This window comes from Miscanthus floridulus, chromosome 4 (genome assembly GCF_019320115.1).
Source record: "Miscanthus floridulus cultivar M001 chromosome 4, ASM1932011v1, whole genome shotgun sequence".
NCBI lineage: Eukaryota > Viridiplantae > Streptophyta > Magnoliopsida > Poales > Poaceae > Miscanthus > Miscanthus floridulus.
Window position 1 is genome coordinate 79710581 of NC_089583.1, and position 11425 is coordinate 79722005.

An 11425-nucleotide genomic window follows, 5' to 3' on the forward strand; every position below is an offset into this window, starting at 1 on the left:
ATTAGTGATGTTGTTTTAATTGGGATACGATTATTGTGCCTCTGTTTTATTGTATGAATTTATTCTCTCTAGTAAATTCAATACGGTATAATTTTTCCTTCACTCACAATTATTACAACTTCACTCAATCATTACTTGTTGCTGAAATATGCAGATGACAAATACTCGCTGTACCACTTATGAGGCCGCTGAGACTGGTGCTAATGGTGCTAGGACTGGTGGTGGTGGTGGAAACCATGTCAACAACAATGAGCCCCCCATGAACTGCATTTGCCACCTCCTCCCCCGCTCACCCAGAGGTGTTCTTCGCACAGTTGCTCGGGAGTCAGCGCAACACGGAACAATCCCAGAAGAATATGAAGGATTTTCTGCATACCATCGCCAACAATGTTCAACACGGTAACAATCAGGGTAGTGGCAATGGGGTGAATCAGTACAGCAACTTCAAAGATTTTATGGACACCAGGCCGCTAATATTCAAGGAAGCAATAGAACCACTCGATGCTGAAGAATGGATCAACACTATGGAAGATAAATTCCATGTGTTGAGGATGACTGAGGTATTAAAAACTGAGTATGCTGCACATCTGTTGCAAGGACCAGCGGGAATGTGGTGGAAGCACCATCGCACCACCTTCCCTCCAAATGCTCAGATTACATGGAGAGAGTTCGCTGAGGCCTTCCGTGGAGTTTATATTCCACCCAGGCTGACCGAGATGAAGTTGGGAGAGTTCTTGGTGTTGAATCAGGGCACCAAAACCGTGACGCAATATTTGCATGCTTTCAACAACTTGTGCCGTTATGCTCCCGACAAGGTTGACACCGATGCTAAGAGAATCGCCAGTTTCAAGAGAGGACTCAATCCAAAGATGATGAAGCATGTGGGTACCAACACCCATGCCAGATTCAATGACTTTATCAGTGATTGTCTGAAGCAGGAAAAGAACAACAACGCCAGTACCGTAGCCAAGACTCGCAAGAGAGCACTAGAAGGTGGTCCGTCCTAAGCAAGAGCACCTGCAGGAGGTCGTCCTCCCTATCGTCCATCTATACCTGGCGCTAGGTTCAGGCCACCACAGTAGAGAGGTCAGAATTTCAAGGGACCACAGAAGCCTACAAGATGCCAGTGCAGTCCAACAAGGAAGCTGCAACTGCAGTACAGGGCAGTTCCAAGGGAGCTGTGGGATTTGCTGGTATAATAAGGGGACCCTGCTACAATTGTGATCAACTCGGCCACTTCTCAAGGTTCTGTCCTTATCCGCCCAAGAAGAAGCAGCAGACCTATACTGCTTGGGTGCATAGTACGACTGTGGATGAGATTCCTAAAGGAGAGCCCATAATTGCTAGTAAGTTTCCTATCAACCAACACCCTGCAGTTGTTCTATTTGATTTTGGATCATCGCATTCTTTTATGAGTCAAGCATTTGCACGAAAACATGAACAACTATGCACAGAATTGGGTTATGGTTACCGTATAAGTTCAGCGGGGGCTGATGTTTTGACCAATCAGATGATTCGAGGGGCAACCCTTGAATTAGGTAGCAGAAAGTTTCGAGTGAACTTGATAGTTATGCCTAGACTAGCTTTGGATGTCATTATGGGGATGAATTGGATGAAGGATTGGGGAGCAGTTATAGATACAAGAAGTCGGGTACTTACCCTTAAGGATCCCCTGGGTGAGGGTACTTTCCAAGTACCATTGCCTCAGAGAATGGACCTTATAAGTGTAACATGTGCTACTGAAGTTATTCCTATTCATCAGATTCCGGTAGTGTGTGAGTTCCCAGATGTATTCCCAGATGAGTTACCTGGTCTTTCGCTAGATAGGGATATTGAGTTTGGAATTGAGTTAATCCCCGGAACAGCTCTGATTTCAAGGAGACCCTATCGGATGCCTCTAGATGAATTAGTTGAGCTGAAGAAGCAACTAGAAGAGTTATCGAAAAAGGGGTTTATCCGGCCAAGCAAGTCTGAATGGGGATATCCCGCCTTGTTTGTGAAGAAGAAGAAAGAGGGCACATTAAGAATGTGTGTGGATTACAGGCCACTTAACGCTGTAACCATCAAGAATAAGTATCCCTTGCCTCATATTGATGTTTTGTTTGACCAGTTAGCCAAGGCTAAGGTGTTCTCCAAGATAGATTTGAGATCCGGTTATCATCAGATCAAGATTAGGCCACAAGATATACCGAAAACCGCATTTTCCACCAGATACGGGTTGTATGAGTATCTTGTCATGTCCTTTGGCTTGACAAATGCTCCTGCATACTTTATGTTTCTGATGAATATAGTTTTCATGCTAGAATTAGATAAGTTTGTGGTTGTGTTCATTGATGACATTCTGGTGTACTCCGAGAATGAGAAGGATCATGAAAAGCATCTGAGAATTGTCTTGACCAGACTTAGAGATCATAAGCTGTATGCTAAGTTTAGCAAGTGTGAATTTTGGTTGAAGAAAGTTCCTTTCCTTGGTCACATTCTGTCGGTGTTTCATACGAGCACCGGCAAGTAAATTTATAGTAATGCATGTTAGGCTCGGATGGTGCGCTAAAGGACACAAGATTTATACTGGTTTGGGCCGAATGTCCCTACGTCCAGTTTGTTGCTGCTCGTGTTATTAGCATCGTGAACGGTCTGTAGTAAGGGGTACAAACGATCAAGAGAGGGACTGGTCCCAAGTCTCTAATGGAAGGGTTGAAAGGAGGCCAAGTGCTTTGTAGCAACTTGACTGTATGTAGGTGTGTCTTCTTGTTTGGTCCCAAGTTTTTCTTCCCCTTGATGGGAGAAGCGCATCCCCTTTTATAGATGAAGGGGCTGGCTTTACAAGGATAAGGGCTTTACCTAATCTTGTGGTTCACGTCTACCCGGCCTCGTTTTTCATCCTAATGAGTGTGAAGGAAGATAGGTGCCTACAATACTGTCGATGTCTCTGTAGAATATCAGGTTGATTACAGAATGCTACCCTACACAGGGTATGGGCTGTAGTACAGTGGTTTTGACTTATTAGCCTCTCCTAGCCTTGGTCCGCTTGCCTTCTGATTTCTGTGAGTCTTTGTCGGAGGGACGAGAGGTTGGGGTTCGGCGTAACGCCGTGGCAAGGCCTTCTGACTTGGCAGACCTGAGGGGTCGGGAAGCGGGCGCCGCTCCCTCGATTCCATAGCATGGCAATGGGATATCCGTCATTCGTGGAGGTAGCAAATCCTTCTCTAGAGCGTAGTGGTTGTCGTATATCTTTGTTGGGTTCCGTGTCCTAGGGCTGAAGGCGGCGCCTACAACTCTACAGGGCAAGGAACACGCACCTGTGCAACCTTTTGGGCTCTGCGATGCCCGGAAGGGTCTAAAGCACCTGTCTCGTCATCCCTTGGTAGTACTTTTCCTGCTAGGGCACAGGGTATGGTCCCTGGGGCCATGGTTGACCCAAATGTCTTGTCTCGCCTTGTGCCTATCATCTTGAGGGAACAGGGAAAAGTTGTCAAGTAAGACGAATTCAGTCTTTTGATATGGAGCAGGGTGAGGCTCATTCCTTGCCGCTTGGCGAAATGGAGACTAATCCCTATCTCTTGGGCGACACCGACCCTGCTCCTCCAGGGTCAGGCGAGGCAGAATCTATTCCTCAGCCCTCGGGTGAGACCGAGCCTGCCCTAAAGGCGTCGGGTGAGACAGAGATTAGCCCTAAGCCCTCGGGCAAGGCAGAGCCACCTCAAAGGCGTCGGGTGAGACGAAGTCTATCCCTCGGCCCTTGGGCGAGACCGAGCCCGCCCCAAAGGCGTCGGGCGAGACGGAGACTAACCCTGAGCCCTCGGGCAAGGCAGAGCTATCTCAAAAGGCGTTAGGCGAGGTGGAACCAAACTCCTGTTATTCGAACAAGGGATGAAACGGTGCTCTTATTCATCCAGAAGTTTTTAACGTTCGGTGGTTATTGGTTCCACCTTCTGGGGTACCCCGGTATTAGGTCCCCGACAGTAGCCCTCGAGCCTCTAGGTGATTCGAGTAGAACCACCTAGAGGGTGTTTTTTGACTTCGTCAAAGTTACTTTGCCATCGAGTGTAGCCCCTGAGCCCTCGGGTGATTCGAGTAGAGTCGCCTGGGGGGTTGTATCGGTCCCTTCACGGGTAAGGCTGAAGGACTTAGTTTTTTGTCATCTAGATGTTTTTCCAAGAGGGTCATGGCATCCCGTTCACGGGGAACTTATTCAGGGCTGACCTAACTGGTGCTTGTGCCCTTGATTTCGGATCGTTCGCAGACCCTTCCTTAGTTGGGCCGGCCGCCGAGCTTCTGGGCCCTAGGTGGGCCAAAGAGAAAAAGGGCCTTCGTGGCTTGCATTTCCCAGGTGGGTAGAGAGTCCGGATTTGCCTAGGGAAGGTGAACCGTCCACCGTGATTTTTGGGGTGAGAGGATAAGGACTGCGGGCGCATGTCCCATGATGTGACGCGGTGGCGCACGTGGCAGGCCTGGAAATCAAGGTGGATGGTTGCCCTTCTCACGTCTGTCGCCCCCTATAAAACCATGGGGTTCACCCCCAAGGTTTCATATTTCGCTCCCCTGCCTTTGCGTTCTGAAACATCCGCCGCCAATCGCCCCAGCCTCTGGCGCCCATATCGCCACCATCGACCAGCTTGCGCTCGTGTTGCAGCCGCCGTCAAGCTCGCGCCTGCCCTCCTCCCCCATTGCTTTAATGGAGTTGTGGGGCAGATCTAGCATCACCTCACGGTGTTTGGAGGGCCTCGTCTGCCGTGGCCTTCTCCGCCCTCTGTCTGCCGTCCAGGAGTGGCTGCTACCTGGCGACGAGGGTGAGCCGGTGCCGCCTGAAGGGTATGTTGTCTCTTTTGCCATCTTTCATGAGCGGGGATTCACGGTACCCGTGCATAGATTCCTTTAGGGGCTGCTGGATTATTACGAGGTGGAGCTGCAGCATCTAACTCCCAATGGGATTCAACACATGGCAGCGTTTGTTGCCCTATGCGAGGGTTTCCTGGGGATCGACCCCCATTTTGATCTATGGCGATATTTCTTTAATATTAGTTTGTTGAAGAGGAAGATTGGGGGGAAAGATGTGAACGCGCTGATGGGATGTGCCAGCATTCATCTGTGCCATACCCGGTCAAGGGGTTACCCATATATGTGTCTGGCAACATCCAACAAGGGATGGCACTCGCAGTGGTTTTATGTTAGGGATGATGTGAGTGCCACCCTCCCGAGGTACACTGGACGCCTTATTGTAGATGCTCCGGAGTCATGGAGTTGGGGCGTCCAGTCTAAAGACAAGAAACACCTCTCTAACCTTCTCTCCGCCCTCTAAGCCTTGAAGGATCGGGGTGTAAAGGGGACGGGGATTATCAGCGCCTATCATGCGAGGAGGGTGGCACCACTGATGGCGCACGTGCTTCCCCTGCATCGGATGATGCCCAGGATGTTGTTCGAGGAGACGGTGCTCATTGATGAGGCGCTCCCTTACTCGGAAGTGGCGCAGCGCATTAAGGAGGCGACGGAGCCGATGAAGGATTCTATAGGCAGGGTCCTCGACATTGTGTATCCAGTGCCCGGACACCCCCCAATGCGGCCAGAGCCTGGGTTCTTTGAATTCGTAAGCCTTCTTCTCTCGTGCTCTTTTTTCTTTTTTCTGAATCTCTATTTTTTGATACTTGTCTTTGTGGCATTGGAACCAGCCGAGGGGGCTAGTCTTCAAGGACAGTCCAATTCTGCTGCCCAAGGACAAGGCCGTGGCGGTGGCTAATCGACTTGTGGCCGAGCAAGACAAGAAAGCAAGAGAGCAGATGAAGAAGGTGAAGCGACTGAAGCAAGAGGCACGGGATCGGGGAGAGGATGTGAGCAGTGAGGATGAAGACGACAATGATGATGATGACGACGAGGTAGCCGTCGGCGTGGATTGGGACATCCTGGAGGACGAGGACACGCTGACGAGTGGCCACCCATCCATGCAAGGACCCTTCCCTTTCCACGCGGAGGGAAGTGAATCAATGAGGTCGGTGGAGGCCAGCGAGTCCACCGCTTCGCACGGCGTGCCGGCCGAGGACCGGTGGATGGAGGAAAGCGCACCTACCACTGCCGACCCCGAAGCGATAGGGGAGGGGAGTGGCTCTGGTGCCATGCCCCATGAAACGATGGAGGGGAGCGGCTCTGGTGCCGCGCCCCATGAGACGATGGAGGGGAGCGGCTCTGGTGCCGCGCCCCACAAGGTAAGCCCCCTTTCCCTAGAGCAGGGGGTAGGCTTGAAACGGTCCCGCCCGGATGAGTCGGGGCAGGGCTCTAGGGATCCATCCCCAAAATGCTTCCGTCGGCGAAGGACGTCAACATGAGCTGTTGATTCCCCTGTTTTCATCCTTTTTCCATTTCTATTTTGATCTAATGATTAATACCTTTGTGCAGGTTCTTGCGGATGGGTCACCCCCTAGGGCTGGCGCCCAAGAAGAGTCTCGCCATTCAAGTGGGACAGATGGCGTCGCCTAGCGTCACCCCTGTTTCGGGCGGGAGTGATGCCGACATTGGATCTACGCTGGCCAACCCGACGGCGTCTGTGGTGGCACCCACGCCCGTGGAGGTTACTGAGTAGGCGGCCTCCTCCATGGCAGACATGGTATAGCCAGCCGAGGGCCGCATACTGCCGGTGGAGGTGGTCGTGACCGCACCAAGCCAGGATCAACCAAGTGCGGTCGTGGTGGCGCTCGAGGGTGTAGTGCAATCCGGGCCACCGGGGACCCAGGTGGATCCGCCCGTGGCGCTCGAAATGGCCTAGACGGAGGAGGATCTAGTTGGAGGGTCCTCGAGTGCAGCGGTGGTGCCGCATAGGGTCAGGAGGGAGCCGCCCCCGGCCCCTTTGTCGGGAGGAAGCCGCTCTCCCACATGGGAGAGCCGCCACTTCAGTGGATGGCCGCTCAGGACCTGACGTCGGCTCTTTTCTCGCTCGATGATCATTCTGAGAGCATGGAGCGGGAGGGTCTTGACATCAGAATTTCAACCATGCTGGAGGCCCTGGACCAGGCCAGAGGAGCCCTACGTGAAATTGTCGTTCCTACTACCTAGGTATTCGCTTGATTTTCTTCTTTCTCCGCATGTTTTTGTGTTTTCGCATTTCTGATTCCAGTCTTCTTCAGGTTCTTGTTGCTCGTAGCCGAAATAAATCCCGATTCCTCTGCAAGCAGAAGGTGGAGTGGGATCGCCTCTCTGAGGAGGCCCGGCTATGAGCAAACATGGCCGCATAGCTTGCTACTACCCAGGAGCAGGAGGCCCAGGCGCGTCAAGATGCGGAGGAAGCCCATGGGATGTTCGAGGATTTGTCGGCGAGGTCCAAGCTAGATGGGGAGGAGATCGCCAGGCTCCAAAAGGAGCGAGACGAGCTGCTGCAGAGGAATGCCGCGGCTAATGAGAAAGCCGGCAAAGTCCTGAAGGAGCTAGAGATGGAGCGGGACCTTCGGTGGAAGGCCGAGAGTAGGGCCACGACCCTTCAGCAGAAGGTGGATAAGGACATCGAGGTGGTTAGCTCTCTCCGGGTGGAGCTCAGTGATGCGGTGAGCCGAAGGTTGAGCGCCGAAAATGTCTCCGTCAAGCTAGAAAAAGAGGCTGCCTATGCACGAAGGGCCCTTTAGGTTGAGAGTGATGAGCACGATCTTCTGCAAGCTGCGGTCGGGGTGGTCCTTAATGCCCTGAAGGTGATGGAGCCAGTGGAGACCAGCCCGCTCGCGGCTCGTGCCGCAGGTATCATGGCTCGGGTGGGCTAGCTTGAGGAGAGTGCCTTTCACGCCGGGATCACCCAGGCCTTCACCGTCGCCCATGCTCATTACGAGAAGGAAATCAACCTAAAGGTGATGAGCGAAGGCTTCCCATCCACCTACGAGGATGATGAGCTGGAGGAAATGGAGAAGATGGTTGCTCCCCTTGCGAAAAACCTAGCGGATAATTTGAAAGAGATGGTTCTCCCTTCATAGGAGTAGTTAGTCGAACAATTTTGAGAACAACTTATATGTAATATGTGGACAAGTGTCGGTACTTTTTGAGTCTGGACGCGGTTTTGTGATTTTGCGTCGTAATTTCGTTTTGTTTGATTTTTTGCGATCTTACCAATCCGTTCCCCCGAATTATGCCGCTGGTTTTGATGCGAGGAGATTGTTTCGAAAGAAAGAAAGGAGGTAGCCGTACCTTAACCAGCCCCCAAGTAAAGTCTGACCCCCTGCATTTGTTGGGGTCGGGGGTTACTAGAGATCGGAACTGTGGTTTTGGTGACAGGGTCGACGAAGTCCTTGGATGACATTGCAATATTCCTCGCCCTGTCTTCCAACAGAAATCCCCAACTGGGGATTCTATGGGCTCGGCAAGGTGGGGCCTTCGAACTTGTGTCCCTATATTGATTGGCTCGAGCCCCCGGGCCTTGTTAGGGTCTGATAGGGGTCAGCCATAATTTGCGTGTTACCCCGTCCTCAATTTTTGCAATCGGAGGGGCTGAGTAAACGACACTTGCCTCGACGGCTCGAGTATCGCGCTCAACGAGCTCACTAACGGGTACGTTCGTGTAGAATCCGGGTCCATCATTTGCTGATGGGGTCGGCAGAGCCCTCTGGTGGCACTCTACAACTTCTTAACCCACCTCTCGGCAGATGCCCGAGCCATTTGATAGGCTCAGGCGGCCCGATGGCCTCTCCTCGATGGAGATTCTATGGGTTTGGCTCGGGGTTAGAATCAAATGAGAAAAGGTCGAGACGTCCCTGTCCTCTTCTGAGCGAGGTCAGGTAGGGCCGCTGGGGCTTGTCTCGGTTATTTCTCCCTGGCTCTATTTGGCATGAGGCAGCCTCGAGCCCTTCATGGGTCGACCTTCGAACCTCGGCCTGCGGTCGCCTATATCGAATGAGGCGACAACCGTTTCGTGATGCAACACGAAGTGTTGGGATGTTTTGCATATGTATAATATAATCAAAATAAAGGCGGGGTCGGTAACGTTACCTTGGTAGTATGAGTGATGAAAAGCTCCTACCAGATGTGTCTGTGTGGGGTTTGGTCCCTGATGTTTGCGATGAGGTTGGAGTAACCTGCATAAGAATTGCTATTCTTTGTTTTTTGTATCTCGGTTGTGGTCCGAGCTATTTAATTAACTTGGGCAACCTGATAGCTTCTCCTTTGGGGGAGATTCTATAGGCGGACCCCTCTGAACCCTTCTTGAGAAGGCAGACGTCGAAGCTAGAGATGCGAGGGGCGTTGAGCATGATTTTTCTAGCGAACAGAAACACCATAGCTACCGAGGCGTAGGGTCTGCTAGTTTGTCTAGTTTTACTCAAAGTTTTATGCACGTATTTCGCATCCTTAGTTTCAAGCGTACTGAGGGGGTTGGGCAAGGAGGATGTCTAGATTGGTAGACATCCTTGGCAGCCCTCGAGTGATGTTCGTGTTCCCACCATTTGACGGGGTCAGAAGCTCGAGAATGAATTTTAACGCGTAAAGTAAGAAGGCTGAGATGCTTATCTTTCTTTGGACATTCGTTCATCGTCTCTTCTGGGCCGAATGGCCGGCCCAGGAGATCCAAAAGGTCCTATTGTTGGATCGTCCCGTGGTCCTGCATGGGGAGGCAAAGGGTTGTCTGCCTATGTGGGCGCCTTAACTACCGTGTCCGGAGCGGGTTAGTGGCGGGCCATACCCAGGCAGTGTTCAGTTTGACCAAGGGGGGACGCCTCGTCGACCAGGGCACGTCCCGTCAGTTTTGGCGCGTCCCCTCAGGTATCAATCAGCATTGATTCCATATTTAAAGAGGGGAAGGGAGAGGGTTTTTCATCCAACCTTTTGCCTTTCCTTAGCTACAACGCCTCCTCTTTAAATAGGGAGGGGGAGGGGAGTTCTCGTCCCACCTCCTCTTCTGCCTCTGAGCCGCTATTTCTCCTTCTCCTTCCTTTCCGCCGAATGCGTCCGTGCGTCGCGGCGGTTCCTGAGTGAGGAAGAGTAATGCCAGAGAGAGAGAAAACTCACAGATTCGCTCGTGAATCTAGAGCGTGATGTCGAGCTAGAGGTTATCTAGCGTAGATGAGATGGTGCATGCCACCCTTGCTGAGGAGTCATTGCTGCCGAAGGAGAAGAGGCACCGGTGGGCGTCGTACGTCGTCGACTGCGCCGTCGTCCGCTGTGCTCCTCCTTTGGCAGGAGGTGTTTCCTACCCTTACACCGTTGTTAGGGTTGTGGCTGGTGATGATGGCATAGTCCTTGGATGCCCTGGTGGAGGCATCGCTGTCGGGGTTGCTACTGACAATGATGGCGTAGTTCCCGGATGCCCCGGCGGAGGTGTCGCTATCGGGGTTGCGGCTGACGACGATGGCGTAGTCCCTGGACACCCTAGCAGAGGCATTGCAGATGGCGGCGCCTTCGAGGATCCTGTGAAGCAGCGGGATATCAGGATGTCGCCGATATAGAGCATGGTGTGGCGACCGCAGTAGATGAGCTGGCCCATGTACAGGCTCTGGGCATCGCCGATGGAGAGCGTGGCGCGGCGACCGCAGTAGACGAGCTGGCCCATGTACACACCCCAAGCGTCACTGATGGAGAGCGTGGCATGGCGACCGCAGTAGACGAGCTGGCCTGTGTACACGCCCCGGGCGTCGCCGATGGAGAGCATGGCGCGGCGACCATAGTTGCACTTGTAGTAGAGATAAGCAGAGACTATAATTGAATAACTTTGTGGGGAAGCCCCTGAGTAAACAGTCCTCTGAATTTACAAGTATATTGTTCCTTTTTGTAATGAAATCGCTTTGTAAGTGACGAATTTGTGTAAAAAATGAACAAATTTACATCTTTTGCTTATTGCAAGCATTCTTTTTTTATCTTTCTCCTTTTGTAGAAAAGATTTTAGTACTTTCCGACCCCTCTCATGGTCTAAGTCATAATAAACTAGGAACGTGGGCGAACTAATTCTGATTGAGCTGGTGAGCAAAGAGGTTGTAGCCACTGGGGCGTGGGTGTCCCATAGTCCTACCAGTCGTATTCAGAATTGGTTCCCAAAATCTTAGCCCTTAGGACTCGTTTATGAGAGGAATGGAAAACTTAGAGAATGTTTATAAATATAACACAGGAGGTTTTTGCAAGCGCAATACTTGTATTACATATGTCACATGTTATGATCACATGCCAGGCGACCCAGCTCCACAACTCTGAAGCATCTACAATAAGGCGTCTAGTGTACCCCAGCCCCCGAGTGAGGTCTGACCCCTCACGACTTGCAGGGGTCAGAAGTCACTAAGGATTGGGGTTTGGTTATAACAAAATCTGATAAGGAAAAGTGTACGCTTATTTTAAGGATAGAAATGACGTAGCTGCTCAATGTTCTAGGCGTTGGTGAAGACCTCGCCGTTGATGGTTTTCAACCAGTAGGTGCCTGGGCGAAGTACTTCCACGACGATGTAGGGCCCTTCCTAGGGCGGGGAGAGTTTGTGGCAGT

General features: G+C 51.8%; 1 protein-coding gene across 1 annotated transcript; it reads left to right on the forward strand.

Annotated features, from left to right (window-relative positions):
* The first annotated feature begins 5554 nt into the window (after positions 1-5554).
* Positions 5555-9328, forward strand: LOC136548686 (interactor of constitutive active ROPs 5-like). Its single transcript, XM_066540123.1, has 5 exons — positions 5555-5584; positions 5667-5870; positions 7113-7163; positions 7236-7526; positions 9314-9328. Exons 1-5 carry the CDS (start codon positions 5555-5557, stop codon positions 9326-9328), a joined length of 591 nt encoding a protein of 196 aa, XP_066396220.1.
* Positions 9329-11425: the final 2097 nt, after the last annotated feature.